Source organism: Rhinolophus sinicus, linkage group LG03, assembly GCF_036562045.2.
Source record: "Rhinolophus sinicus isolate RSC01 linkage group LG03, ASM3656204v1, whole genome shotgun sequence".
NCBI lineage: Eukaryota > Metazoa > Chordata > Mammalia > Chiroptera > Rhinolophidae > Rhinolophus > Rhinolophus sinicus.
The window spans coordinates 149,477,894-149,492,866 of NC_133753.1; the positions used below are offsets into that span (position 1 = coordinate 149,477,894).

A 14,973-nucleotide genomic window follows, 5' to 3' on the forward strand; every position below is an offset into this window, starting at 1 on the left:
CCTACCTTAGATTAGCTTAACTTCAAGTACTGTACGTATTTCTTCTTTGGAGAAGCATCAATGTAATTATAAAAAGAAACCGTCTCAAATACTATACAAACATCTTAAAGTAAAATTAAGAAATATGAAAATGCTTCAAAGCATTAGGAAGGTTTTACAAGGACATGTAAATGTATAAAGAAATACGTATAATAATGACAAAGAACAAAGTCAACTGAAGGGCATGTTCAGTTCTTCCAACAAAAATACCGAAATTAAAAGCCAATCCTGGAGCAGTTTCACATCCACATTTCCTGAAGGCAATCCTGCCCATAAAAAGCCTCATCCAGAAGAATTCTAATTTATAAACTCAAAAGATGACACTAACAACTCTTACTCGATTCTCCATATCCCACAAAGCATTTATATGACAGAATAAACAAAAATGGCTCTTTTCTTGATCTAGGACCTTGACAGCTGAAACTACATTTCTGCTTTGGTTTCTAAATATACTTGACACCTGCCCGATTTCTAATAGAAATAAAAGTTAAAAGCTGACAAAATTATTGAAATCATTAAAGAAACATTTTCCAGATTATGACCTAAATAATCCAAGCAAAATTAGAATTTTTCAGTTGCTTTTGTAGCTGTTATTACATTTTTCTCAAGAGTTAGTCCACAAGAGAAAAGACCCTGGCTTTAAATTTCAGCATAGGCTGGGGAACCCTCACGTGCACTTCCCACTTCACCCTTCGTTTTTACTTAGCAATTCCACTACTGGATGAACTTTCCATGATTGATCTTCCTGGAACATACTGCATTCAACTTATTCCTAGCTCTCCTTAAAGTCTTCACTTAACAAAGAACCACTTAGGAACAGTCTTGACTATCCTGGACCTTTCCTATAAGTGGGTTATTTCAGTAGTTTCCAAAAATTCAGTACGTTTTTTAACTCAAACACTAAAGAATAAGGGCATCAAAACAAACTTTTAGTCTCCTCTTAAAAAGCAAGAACCAGTAATTGTCTTTATTTTAGAACCGCTATCAGCCGCTAAGTCATTTGGTGGGGGCCATCCTACCGCTGTCCCCACTATCGTCTTCCTTGCAGCTTCCTCTTCACCCGGGAGAATTCTGCAATATTAGTCTTTAAGGAGTAAACTGTTCATTTTGTTTAGGTACATAGGATGTCGATAAGAGCATAAAGAAATAAGAGGAAGTAGCAAAACCACATGGGAAAGGAAAATTAATCAAAAAAACGTAGATAGTCCCAGCTCTTTGGCTTCTTATAGCCAGATAGCCTGAAAAATCTAACACCTGCAAGCAAGCAGGCCCAACCAAGTGCCTATGTTTGGTGGAAACCATAACAATCTATTCTCTAAAGAAAGCCTGAGTTAAGGCAGGTGACAGTGAAGAAATTGAAATTAGAAAGATGTTAGGGGAAAAGAATGGAGAGCTTGGTGACTGATTAGGAAGGAGGCGAGGAAAGAATCCAGGAGATTCCAAGGTGTTCTGCTTGGGCACAGGGTGGAAAGCGATGCCACCGCCAAGATCAGAAACCAAGGAGAAGCCGAGCCAGGAGGAGGGAAGGTTCTGCTTGGGCTGCCAATGGGGAAGTCCTGTGCACAGCTGAAAATACACTGTGGAGAGAAGACCAGGTTGGAGATAGAGATTTGAAAGTCATCAATATCCACGGCATACAATAAGCGTTTAATTATTGTATATTTTGTATCTGCAGGTACTGTGCTAAGCACTTTATATAATTCATTTATTCATCAAAACCCTATGAGTACAAACTACTATTCTCATTTTATAGGTTAAATTAACTGTCACTAGGTAACTGATTTAAGTAATTTGTCCCAGGTTAGTAAGTAGCAAAGCCAAGGCTCAAATACAGGTTTGACACCAAAGTCTACATTCTCAAACAGCTCTAGTTTCCTTCTACCTAGAAGGTACAGGGTGAGAAGAAGGCCAATACAAACCCTTCCAACATCTCTGCATAGTAAAAAACTCTCAGAATAACTTCCAAGTATAACTCCAACAAGACATATCATAAGATGACAACTGATGAAAACACTGATCTTTCCTCCCTTTCAGAGAAAAACCTGGTAATGTTTCATACTTTTGAAGATGACACCATGTGTTGCAATTCACTGAATCCTAAAAAAAACACTAAAAATTCATCAAGTATATGACTGTGGTAAAACAAATGACAGTTTGAGTTTTTGTTATTTTCTTATTATAAGTAATCTCTCATCCAGGATAAGCAGCTATTATGATTACATAAGAGGCAAATCTTCTTCATAGTTAACCTGATAAATAAGGATATACCTTCAACTAAAGTTTCTCCAAACACACACAAAAAAGCCAGACCATTCAGTAAGTGCACGTTGCTGAAGAGCAGACAGCAGGGTACTCACCCACACGTTGTGGAAGCAAGGCCTTGGTTGGAGATATCAAAGATACACGCTGTTTTTCTTGGTTGACTTTCTTTCTAGGATCCATTGTCCCTAAAAGATGGATATGAATTACTGAAAATGTGGAAGGATGGAAAAGAAAGAGAATTGGAGAGGTGGCAGCATGTGGCAGAAGCAGCCCCACACTTGGCAGGAGTCAGGGGACCTGGGTATAGCTGCCCCTCCCTAACCCTTCACCACCACTCACTGAGTGACGGGATAATATCGTACTGCTCTATAAAAATGGGGACAACAGAAATTACATCATAGGTTTTGTGTGAGAATTAAGCGATGTATGCAAAGCATTTAGTATAGTCTCTGATATACAGTAAGTCTTCATTAAGTTAGTAGGAGAAAAAAGAATCTTCTGTCTGCCCAGATTATCATTTAGAATTGATCTCAAAAAGAGTTGTTAAAAAAACTGTGAAGAATAACATAACCTGTAGTTAAAGCCAATCTAATTTTACCTAGAGAAGCTCAATGGGTGGCTACCTATGGCCACCATTTCTTTTTCCATCCTGTACTAAGTATCTTTAGCTTCGGGCTTTCAGGAAGTAGACTTCTCTGTGGATGCAGGATACACAGTCACTACTAGTTAGCAAAACAACAACAAAAAAAAAACAGGTAATGTTGGACGAGCCCATTATGGGAAACCAGAATGCCCAGAAAATAAATCTCCTGATTATTTGTCAACTACTTTTTAGAAAAGGGACATCCAATGTTAGTAGAGTGTGGATAAAGAGAACCTTTTGTACACTGCTGATGGAGACATAAATAGAACTTTCTGGAGAGCAATTTGGCAATGCACATCACAGGTCTTAAAAAGTATACTTATGCTTTGACCCAGCAATTTGTCCTAAGGAAAGAAAAAAGCCTGGGCACCCAAATTTAGCAACAATATATTCCTTAATAAATTATTTATAACAAAAAAATTAAAAATCAGGGCCTGAAGGAGTAACAGGACTTTGAAAAATATTTTATAATACATGCATAAAAAGGTAGCTATACAGCTATTAAATGTTACAGAAATATATTTAGCAATATGAAAAAAGTTCAATATATATATATTTACATCATAATTGAAAAAAGATTACGAACCTTTGTTAAAATTCTCCAGCTGACAGTAACAGGAAGCCAACTCAAGGTAGCTCAGGGAGAAAATACAGTAAGAACAACAGGATGAAATACAGGTGAGCAGCCAGGCCCCCATACAGGAAATGGAAAGCTTTGAAGGTATTTTCCATGTCCTTCCATACCACTTGTCTTTGCATATCTACTTCATTCTCATTGCAGTTTAACTTCCTGGTGACTCCTTCCTCATGGCAGAATATCGCTACCCATATGTTCCAATTCTGGAACAGTATAGTTCTGGACAAATCTACATTCAGGATAAAAATTGAATGAGCCAAGCATGAGTCCACTAGAGCTAAATGACATCAGTACCAATGTGGTCTTCAGGGGCCCAAATAAATGAGGTTTGTGAGAGCTAAATAGCCATAAAGGATCTATTACATGTAGAGGGAAATCTTTTTTTTAAATTTCTTTTAAAATTTTTTATTGGGGAATATTGGGGGACAGTGTGTTTCTCCAGGGCCCATCAGCTCCAAGTCGTTGTCCTTCAATCTAGTTGTGGAGGGCGCAGCTCAGCTCCAAGTCCAGTCGCCATTTTTCAATCTTTAGTTGCCGGGGGCACAGCCCACCATCCCATGCAGGAACTGAACCTGCAACTTTGTTGTTAAGAGCTTGTGCTCTAACCAACTGAGCCATCTGGCCGCCCCTTTTATTTTTTAAATTTAGGAAAACAGTTGTCTTCCTAGAAAATTAATAGAAAAATATAAACCAAATTTTAATAGTAGTTACTTATGGGTGCAAAATTATGAGCAACTTTATCTTCTTTTGCTTATAAACATTTCCTATAATTTATACTGAAGTGTATTAATTTCATAAAAAGTTAATTTTTAAAAGCTAAATTATCAGGTCATTATAATGCTAAGAGGGGGAAATAAGATTTTAAAAATCCACATTGTTTATATCCTTTAACTCTATATGTAGGCCTAGAAAAAGAATGGAAAACATCCAATAACACATTAGCAGTGATATCCCTAGATGACAGAATTACATACTATTCTTATTATTTATCATTTTCCACATTTTTAAATGGTTCTACAAGTATGTATTACTTTCACGCTAGAAAAAAAAATAGAGGCATGTGTATGCCCAGTGGGCTCAGTTTTTACATAAGTAGGTGCCATAATATTGTAGTCACTGTGCTCACCAGATAAAAGACAGTGATTTTTGGCTTTTTTTTCCCTAGCCCCTAAACACCTGAAGAATACTTAAAACCGCCAACAGTAACAAATACCACAACCATGAAATATCTTGAGAATCACTGGCCCACAAAATTTTTTTTTTTTTTTTTTTTTTTAAAGATTTTATTGGGGAAGGGGAACAGGATTTTATTGGGGAACAATGGTCAAATTGTTGTCCTTTCAATCTTAGTTGTGGAGGGTTCTGTTCAGCTTCAAGTTGTTGTTCTTGCAGTCTTAGTTGTGGAGGGCACAGCTCAGCTCCAGGTCCAGTTGCCGTTGCTAGTTGCAGGGGGCACAGCCCACCATCCCTTGCGGGAGTCGAACCGGCAACCTTGTGGTTGAGAGGACAGGCTCCAACCAACTGAGCCATCCGGGAGCTCAGCGGCAGCTCAGCTCAAGGTGCCGTGTTCAATTTTTTAGTTGCAGGGGGCGCTGCCCACCACCACTTGTGGGAGTCGAGGAATTGAACTGGCAACCTTGTGGTTGAGAGCCCGCGCTCCAACCAACAACTGAGCCATCCGGGAGGCAGCTCAGCTCAAGGTGCCGTGTTCAATCTTAGTTGCAGGGGGCAGAGCCCACCATCCCTTGCGGGACTCGAGGAATTGAACTGGCAACCTTGTGGTTGAGAGCCCACTGGCCCATGTGGGAATCGAACCGGCAGCCTTCGGAGTTAGGAGCACGGAGCTCTAACTGCCTGAGCCACCGGGCCGGCCCCCCCACAAAATATTTTAAAAGTTCTGGAGAATTCTAGGATTATATCTAAGTGCTGCAAAACAACTAAAGAGTTAAAAAAGAAAATCTTCATGCCATGATTCTATAAATTAGAACTATTTAAATGTAGAGAAGGTAATACTCAGAGTAATCTTATACAACTATATTTAACATTACTAGGTATAACAGGATTAACTATTTTCTGACCCTATTGGCAAAAAGATAAAAATGGGTTTTAGTGGCAAGATGGTTTTAGCTACACCATCAGCCACACCAAACCCAGAAAGACAGGAGCTAAAAAACAAATCAAGATTTGGATAAACATAAAATTTAACATTCACTGCATTTCTACATGGTGGTTCCCATGTCCCTTGAAATTTGAAAACATGAACAGTGCTAATGACAATTCTACATGTTTAGTTTTGTCCTACCAAAACCATGAAGTTAAACTGTAAATGTGGAACCCACAGGGAGGGTGGTAAGAACACTAGAGGAAAGTCTTTCCCTATTTTCCTAGAATCTTTATATTAAAGGTATCTATTTATTGAGGACAGATTAGTGGCAATGCCTGGCTTAAAAAGTTTCTACAGACTTCTTCCTAGCTATCTATCTACTGTGATAAGGCCCTAACAAAAAGTTTAACGATACCCATCAATACAAAAAGCATGCTGTTTTGTCAAAATGAACCCTAATTCCAGTGGAAATATTTCACTTTCTATAATATTTAACCATTTCTAATGTTTTAAAACATTATTCTACTCTAAATAACTGTATATTATGGTACTTGAAAATCTATCAAATAGGTGTTTTTCACTTTTAACCATCCTCAATTATTTCTACATTAACCACTTTTATTTCACCTCTGAAGGTCTTAATCACATGGAATCAACAAATTCCTCAAAACATTTTCCTCAAGAAAAAAAATGGAAGGAGATACAATGAAATGGTGTTTGATAGCCATGGTAATTCTAAAACGAAAATACGCACAAAAATGTAAAAAATTCTGTATAAACAGTCTAAACACAGATTTTACCAGTAAAGATAAAATTAAATGCTAATGTCAGTGTTTTCAGAAAACGATATAGCAATAACCATAAAAGCATTATGCTACTACAAATAATTTACAGCAACAACTAATAAATTTAACATAAATTCCCTCTAAAATGCAAACCATACATTATCTCAACATGATTTATAGAAGCAGATATATCCAATGACAATCCAAACTCACTTTTTTTAAGGTAACACCCAGAAAACTGAAAGTGCTGTTCCTATTTTAATATAACATGTATTTCTCAAAATAAGATTCACTATGATTATTTTAGATTATATTTTTACATCCTCTTTAAAACACCAAGTGAAAAATCCAGTAATACACAAATAGGTACTTCCATCAATACATAAACCAGCAATAGGTAAGGAGGTTAGGGAACAAACACAAGTTCAATCAAATCAATACAATACTAATACAAAAACATCCATTTTAACCTCCTAGGAAAAAATCTGAGCCACAAAACACATTTTCCATTTTGAATCTCACAAACTTCTAGACAGTCTGTGTATTTTGACCTTAAAGTGGTCAAAATATGTAGTATGAGTGAAGCTCATGTTCCACTACCTATGAAGGTCTAACACAACAGAAAAATTGTCATTTTATGCTGCTGACAGTTTTTAACTAAGTCTTTTATATATGTATTTTGTTTAGCACATGATAGAATTATACACAGATTATTTTTTAATCAAATGTGGAATTTCTATATACATTAAACCCTCAGCATAATTTCTGCCTTTGAAGTGCTAATATCGTATTTAAAGTTATACAAACAAACATCCAGTAAACAGCATTTTATTTTGACACTCTGTGTTAATACAATAAATATACAAAACTTCCAAACCACTGAAAACATGCAACAGTAGAGGGACAGATAGTGGGCAGTGCCATGGAGAATCGTACCATGACAGTCACCATGATGGCAGCGCCGCATTACTCTCTAACAAAATATACAAACATCCCTAGATAAATAAGCCAAGTCCCAAATTACAAATCACTGAGCAATGATATTCCAGTGTTCAAACTTTAGTCTGAAATAAAATAGCCAACTTAGTATTGCAAACTGAAAAATGATGTGGATACTTACAGTGTCAAGACCATTTCATGATTCTGATCCTGGGTAATGTTAACATTAAATATAAAACACTAACACATGCCAATCTTTTGCTGAGTGAAAACATGACTATTTACTAATTACTAAGAGGACAGAAAATATAAGAATTTAAAGCCCCTTTACTTTAACTGTGAGCACTGCTATCATTTTAATGCACATTTCTGTTTTTTAAAAACAATTTTCTCCCATAAGCTTGTATTAACCTAAACAACTGGATTTTATAATTTTTTTCCCCATCTGCACAAAAAAAGTATTGTTGGTTGTGACTATTCTTCGTTATTTAACAGTCCTACCTTTATGGGTTTCTACAGAATAGAGAAAATCATTCTTATTACTGAAAGAATCTCAATGTTTTTCAAGTCTCTATGCTATATCTTTCATTTCTACTTTTAAAAAATGGACTTGAGATGTAAATTAATGATGGACACAAGTGTTCTTGTTGTAGTTTGTGGTTAATATTTTGAATGTTTTTAAAATCCACTTAATACAGAACACTGATGAAACATTTTCTGTAAGCTTACAGATCCTGAAAAACTTGAACTGGCTTATTTGATTGAGAAAGGAGGTGGAGATTATCGCTAATTAGAAATATTCGTACACAGCTTTAAATTCATACTATGAATCCTATTTCCATCAGAATAAAAGAGACATATTCCAAGTATGTACTTCAATAAAGTCCCACACAAATCAAATGTAAACACCACCTGAATGGATCCACATTGCCTAGTACCACTACCGCGCAAGGCTTCTTTCCTCAGTAGTGAAAGCTTACCATTCCATCCCCAGCATGAAACTCCAGATTTGGGGAGAAGAATAAAAGTGATTTAACTATTTGTGGCCATCTGATTTTTTTTTTTAAAGGATCTGTAGTCTCAAATAATATAATCCAATAGACTATCCTTGCTTAAAATCAAGTTGAATAAATCACTACCTATTATTCTATAATCTTAAATTAGCTAACGACTTCCAAAAACAGTACTTTACAAATGTCTTTTTAGTCACTTAATCAGTATTAAAAATGATTCGACTTTCAACCCAAATACACTACGAGAATGAACTCCTGTGCTGCATAGCAACAATTGTCATGTGATTATATTCAAAATTAATGCATTCAACTGTCTATTTTCTTGCTTGGTGTAAATGTTTTATTTTTTCTATTGCTGAAAAATTTTAATGTGTTCAGTATGTCTCAAAAATTAAAAAGACAGGTACATTAGGGATTCAAGTATGTGTAAAATGCCAGGGTCTTTTTATTTTTAATGCCACTAGAGACGAGAGGCTAAAAGAAAAATCCCTTAAATACTGTATGTTCTTTTCGAACAAGGAGTTAGGCTAGACTTTAATACCTCTGTTAAAAATTACACACACCCCCCCCAAAAGAGCTGCCAAACACAATCTCAGTTCAATTAAAAAGAGTAGCCACAAGAATATACCAGTTTCCATACAGTAATATTTTACTATGATATACATACTGAAAATTTGAAAAAAAAAAAAAAGATATTACTATCACTACATTCTATTCCATCAATTTTCTATCCTTTCTTTTGGATAATGCACTGCATATTATATTCTTGTATTGTACCCCAATAAATTTTTATTTAAAAGAAACTATTACAGAAAATCATTTCTATGATTCTATAAACACCACCCCAAACCTACAACCACAAGCAGTGCAGAATCCAAAATACTAATTCTTTTAATTTAAGAAATGTGGTGCCCATGCAAGATCAGAGACTGATATCAAAATATCAACTACTCTGAAAAAAGAAAATAAAAAGATAAAATTTACATTATCTACTACAAAATGCACACAGGCTCTTCACTGGTGACTGAAACTGCTAAAAAGCAAGCCAATTAAAAAATCCACAAGTCCCTGATGACCTATTTCTTTCAATATAAATAAGGAAAAAGGAATGAAGCATCACTTTACTGCTCCAATGTGTAATCCTTGTATCTAAGATTCTTGAAAGAATGACTGCAGCTAGTACTAAATGCATTTCTAATCATAAGTGTCATATTAATTTCAGTGTCTCACCACTGAAATAATGTGCTGAACATTCATCCCCCAAAAAATATGGAGAATATTTATTTAGCATGTAACATTTTTTTTCTGCAAGGGGCACTAAAATATTAAGAAACTTTTAGGTAAATAAAAAGACAAGGAAATATTTCTGGTTTTCGCCCATGCATAAGTGAATAGGAAATATACATGCTGTGTTTACTGTGTGTTCTGAACATAAAAATATTTATAGAGTACAGTAACTGGAGAAAAAAGTACAGTCAAAAGGTAACAGTGTATTGTTTGAAGATCCTCTAAATTTGGTTACCCTTGAAAGCATTCTGAGCTGCACTAGTTGCTGCAGTGGAAGCTGCATTTGCAGCTGCGGTCTGGACAGTTTTGTTGGACATCACACCTGTTGCAAACTCTTGTTGGGCCTTCTCAAAACTAGCACCTGTTGTGCGATATAGTCCATGTACCTACGGAGACACAAAAAGTGAGAGAAGATAAGTGGTCATCTACATACTCATTTCAATCTCAGCATTACTCAGAGATACAAGGACTAGAGTCTAGTCATGATTCCTAAGGTGGAGAACATCAGCCCCACCCTGGCACGTAATATCGTATTGAAATATTTTCTTAACACAGGTTTGTCCTCTTTATCCCCAATACAGAAGAGATAATTATGCCTATGCCAAACCAAAAATAATTTAAAGAACTTAATCAAATGCAAAAAACTATGTCTTCTGCTGTACCTAATTAGTTAATTAAGATATGGAAGCATTACAAGAAAATGGTTAACCTAACAAAAGACATTCTGACTTTAATACATTAATTTACTACCTTGGACAAATCAAATCAAATAATACCTTATTTATTTCTGTGTTGGCTACAATATATACCACTGGCCATATTATAATCAAATGTATCTTATTATTTAATGTACCAAGCACTATTTATGTCCTTAAAGATACTTCAGGCTTCCACTCTGTATACCACTTAACCTTTTGTGTATGGTCAAGTTTTAAAGGATTTACAAAGAAACACTTCTGTGAACCGTCTGTCCATACTGATTCACCACTCAAAACTTGGGATTTATTTTTATGAGTAGGGTTCAAAAATCCTCTATTAGCATATGTTTTAAGATGCATAAACTATGAAGTGCATCAATACAGATAACATCAGCCACTCAATTTAATACAAGTTTTAGAAGAAACAATAGAGCAAATTAGAACCGATATTTATTTATTATATGCCCACAAACTTAGGGGGAGGGAGGAAGACACAAAAGTGAACTTGTAATTACACTGCACTGTGATTAGGTTTAAATTAGAAGCCTGACTGGAATGCAATCAAAGCAAGTTTCGAGGATGGGCCAGTGCACGCAAGTCGGTTCTCTTCCCGAGCCTGCATAGCAACTGGTGATTATGGAGTAAATATGGAGTGAAGCAAAGGAAAATGAGTCAAATACATTCAAGCGAAGCGTGGATACTGGGAAGCTGTTCCAAAAAGATAGAGAACACAGAGGATAGAGGCTGGTTTAGGGAATAAAGGAGATGCTGGGTTAAGTTCTAAACATACATTCCACAAATGTTTACTGAATATCTACTCTAGGCCTGCCGCAGCAGGCAGGTGAAGATTTGGTTTGGAGCTTGAGAGAGGAATGGGCTAGAGACATGGCTGTGGAAACCACTGGCGCATAAATGGTAGATGCAACTTTGACATAAATAAACTGTTCATGGAGAAAGAGAAGAGAGTCAAGTAGTGAAGCCTATTTAAGACACCAATATTTCAGAGGTACCCACAACAACAAGAAATGATTACTAGAGGACTAGGAAAAGCCAAGGACCTTTTCACAGATGTCAAGGGAAGAAAGCTTGTTAAGGAATGAAGAGCTGTCAGGGTGAAAGATAAAAATGCCCAGACAGTCCTGAGTTCTTCTGATACAGTGATATTAGCAAATGCCATTGTTACCATGGATCTCAGTGTAAAAGGGTTAGGGAGAAAAAAAGAGGACTGACAAGCACATAAACTGGCAAACCCTGAAAGTCTTTTCTTCTAGCAAAAATAGCACTATCATAAGTATATAAGTAATTATTTTTATTCCCTTTTCAAAGTCAAGTTTTCTATGGAACATTAAAGATACAGATAAATTATTACTCCTATGTTCAAGAAATTTATCTCACAATGAGTACATACAGTTAGAATCCAAAAAATAAATTGTATTACAGAAATCTAATAAACCTTCTTTACTTACTAGACCAGTCACAGAGAAATGTGATTACAGGTTCACTTGTCTCTCTCTTCCCCTTTTCCCCCAAGTTTATGGGCATATAATAAATAAGGATTTGTCCTAATTTGCTTTCTTATGTCCTTTTTCAAATTTGTACTGAGTGCCTGATGTAATAGATTTACGGCTTCATAGTGTAATTATTTAAAATGAAATTCATAGTCCTGAAAATCAGAGAGGCAAAATAAAGGTAGGAATAGCACATTTCTCAGCAGTCTATATCTATAAAGACCCAGAGAGCCACCTAGAGGGAAAAGACTACACATGTATTCAGTGCACAATGCTCAAATACAAATCCATTACATCCATGTGAATGGGGCAATTCTTTATTGCAGTGCCCCAGCAAGATGACAGGCTAATTATAAAGATCAACATCTCAAAAAGCTTATCATTTCCCTATGTTTCACAGTGTTATTGATAATTCATATGAAATCAGGAACAAAGTTTTAAGATAAACTACTGCATTAAAAAAAAAACTAAACAACTTAAATACCTGCTAGCTCTTCTACTTATAAGAATTACATTAACCTAAATATTTAGTTTCAGGAATACCACAGAAAAAACAGTAGATTTGTTATCTACTGATTCCACTGCTCTCCAGCTGGTTGGTTACCACTCAAAACCTCAAGTTCACTTCCCATAAAGCACATTTTACCTTATATATATTTTGCCACAATTTTTTTTAGATTAATAATGTAATATACAAAAAAAACCCACTGAACTGTACACTTTAAATGGGTAAACTGCTTATGTGAATTACATATGAATGAAGCTGTTAAAATTTATAAAGATAATTTAGATGAAAATATCACATGTACAGCATTACAAATACCAGCAGACCTACCAAATTTGAAGATGCCTAAGTAAATATAACTCACAACAATTTAGTTATATTGACTAGATTTGGGATGTACTAAGTAACTAACCTAGTACTTATAGAAAAGGATAACAGAATAAAAATTTGGAGCATCTGCGGCGGTGGAAATGCGGCCAGCATCCGCAGCTGCAGAGACGCAGGGGATCCCAGGACGGAACAGAAAACATAAAAACCAGGAGGGCCCAGCTTAAGAGGCACAAGATTCAACATACCAGAGGCCAACTCCAGACCAAACCAGAGTACTACCGGGTTTGACCTACAAGTGACATACCCAGAGGGAATTCTCTACAGGCACAAGAGTCCATAGAGGCCAAACCACATTTAAGTGGTCAACTCTCATGCAGCAGAACACCCTGCGGTGGGCAGAGCCAAGTCTCACAACTAGTCAGCCTAGGAGTTAACCCCACCTTCACAAGCGAAAAGCAATTAAAGATCTTCTTTAACAGGACAATATACACAACACAAGAGTCACCTTTGGAGCATATGCAGAGGAGAAGAACGAAGTAGTGCAAGTCAAATATAAAGGACACATACTACACAAGATAACCCAGTAAGAACTAAGAACTCTAGGGGATCTACCTAATACATCGAAGCAAACACAGAGAGTCAGCCAGAATGAGGAAACAAAGAAACATGTCCCAAATAAAAGAACAGAAGAAACCTCCAGAAATGGAACCAAATGAAACAGAGGTAACCAACCTATCAGAGATAGAGTTCAGAACACTGATGATAAGAATGTTTAAGGAGCTTAGAAACAACATAAAGAAGGATATAGAAATCATAATGAACAACCAGTTAGAACTAAAGAACACAATTACTGAAATAAAGAACTCACTTGAAGGAATTAACAGCAGGTTAGATGAAGCAGAGGATCGAATCAGCGACTTAGAAGACAAGTTAGCAGAGATCACCCAAACAGAACAACAGAAAGAAAAAATAAAAAACAATGAAGATGGTTTAAGAGATCTCTGGGATAACATCAAGCGCAACAATATGCACATCATAGGAATACCAGAAGGTGAAGAGAGGAAGCAAGGGATTAAGAACATATTTGAAGTAATAATGTCCGAAAACTTCCCTAACCTGATGAAGGAAACCAACATACAAGCCCAGGAAGTGCAGAGAGTTCCAACCAGGATAAACCCAAACAGGTCCACACCAAGACACATAATAGTTAAAATGGCAAAGGTTAAAGATAAAGAGAGAATCCTAAAAGCAGCAAGAGAAAGACAGAGGGTTACATACAAGGGAACTCCCATAAGACTATCAAATGACTTTTCTGCAGAAACATTGAGGGCCAGGAGGGAGTGGCAGGAGATACTCAAAGTGACGGAAAACACCGACCTACAACCTAGATTGCTTTATCCAGCAAGGCTATCAATTAAAGTTGATGGAGAGATAAAGAGCTTCCCAGAAAAGAATAAGCTAAAAGAATTTATTACCACCAAGCCAGCATTGCAAGAAATACTAAAAGGACTTCTGTAAACAGAAGAAAGATGAAAACAATATAACTAGAAATTTAAAAATGGCAATAACTATGTACCTATCAATAATCACTTTAAATGTAAACGGATTAAATGCTCCAATCAAGAGGCACAGGGTGGCTGAGTGGATAAGAAAGCAAGACCCTTGTATATGCTGTATACAAGAGACTCACCTCAGATCAAAAGACACAAATAGGCTGAAAGTGAAGGGTTGGAGCAAGATATTTCATGCAAATGGAAATGAGAAAAAAGCTGGAGTTGCAATACTTAAATCTGACAAAATAGACTTTAAAATGAAGAACATATTCAAAGACAAAGATGGGCACTATATAATAATAAAGTGATCGATCCGACAAAAGGACATAACCCTAGTAAACATCTATGCACCCAACATAGGAGCATCTAAATATATAAAACAGATATTGACTGACATAAAGACAGAGATCAACAGTAACACTATCATAGTAGGGGACTTCAACACACCTCTGACAACAAGGGACAGATCTTCCAGACAGAAAATCAATATGGAAACAACAGCCTTAAATGACACATTGGACCACTTGGATTTAATCGATATTTTCAGAGCATTTCACGCCAAAGCTGCAGAATATTCGCTCTTCTCAAGCACACATGGAACATTTTCCAAGATAGACCATATGTTAGGCCACAAAACAAGTCTTGATAAATTTAAGAAAATTGAAATCAT

At 36.0% G+C, this 14,973-nt stretch overlaps 1 protein-coding gene across 1 annotated transcript in view; it reads right to left on the minus strand.

Annotated features, from left to right (window-relative positions):
- Nucleotides 1–7,282: 7,282 nt before the first annotated feature.
- The window catches only part of SCAMP1 (secretory carrier membrane protein 1), a 79,397-nt gene continuing 71,706 nt past the window's right edge, over nucleotides 7,283–14,973 (minus strand). Inside the window, exon 9 of the mRNA XM_019728169.2 lies at nucleotides 7,283–10,095. Within this exon, the coding sequence (XP_019583728.1) occupies nucleotides 9,931–10,095 (165 nt within the window). The 3' untranslated portion in view covers nucleotides 7,283–9,930. The remainder of the gene's footprint in view (nucleotides 10,096–14,973) is intronic.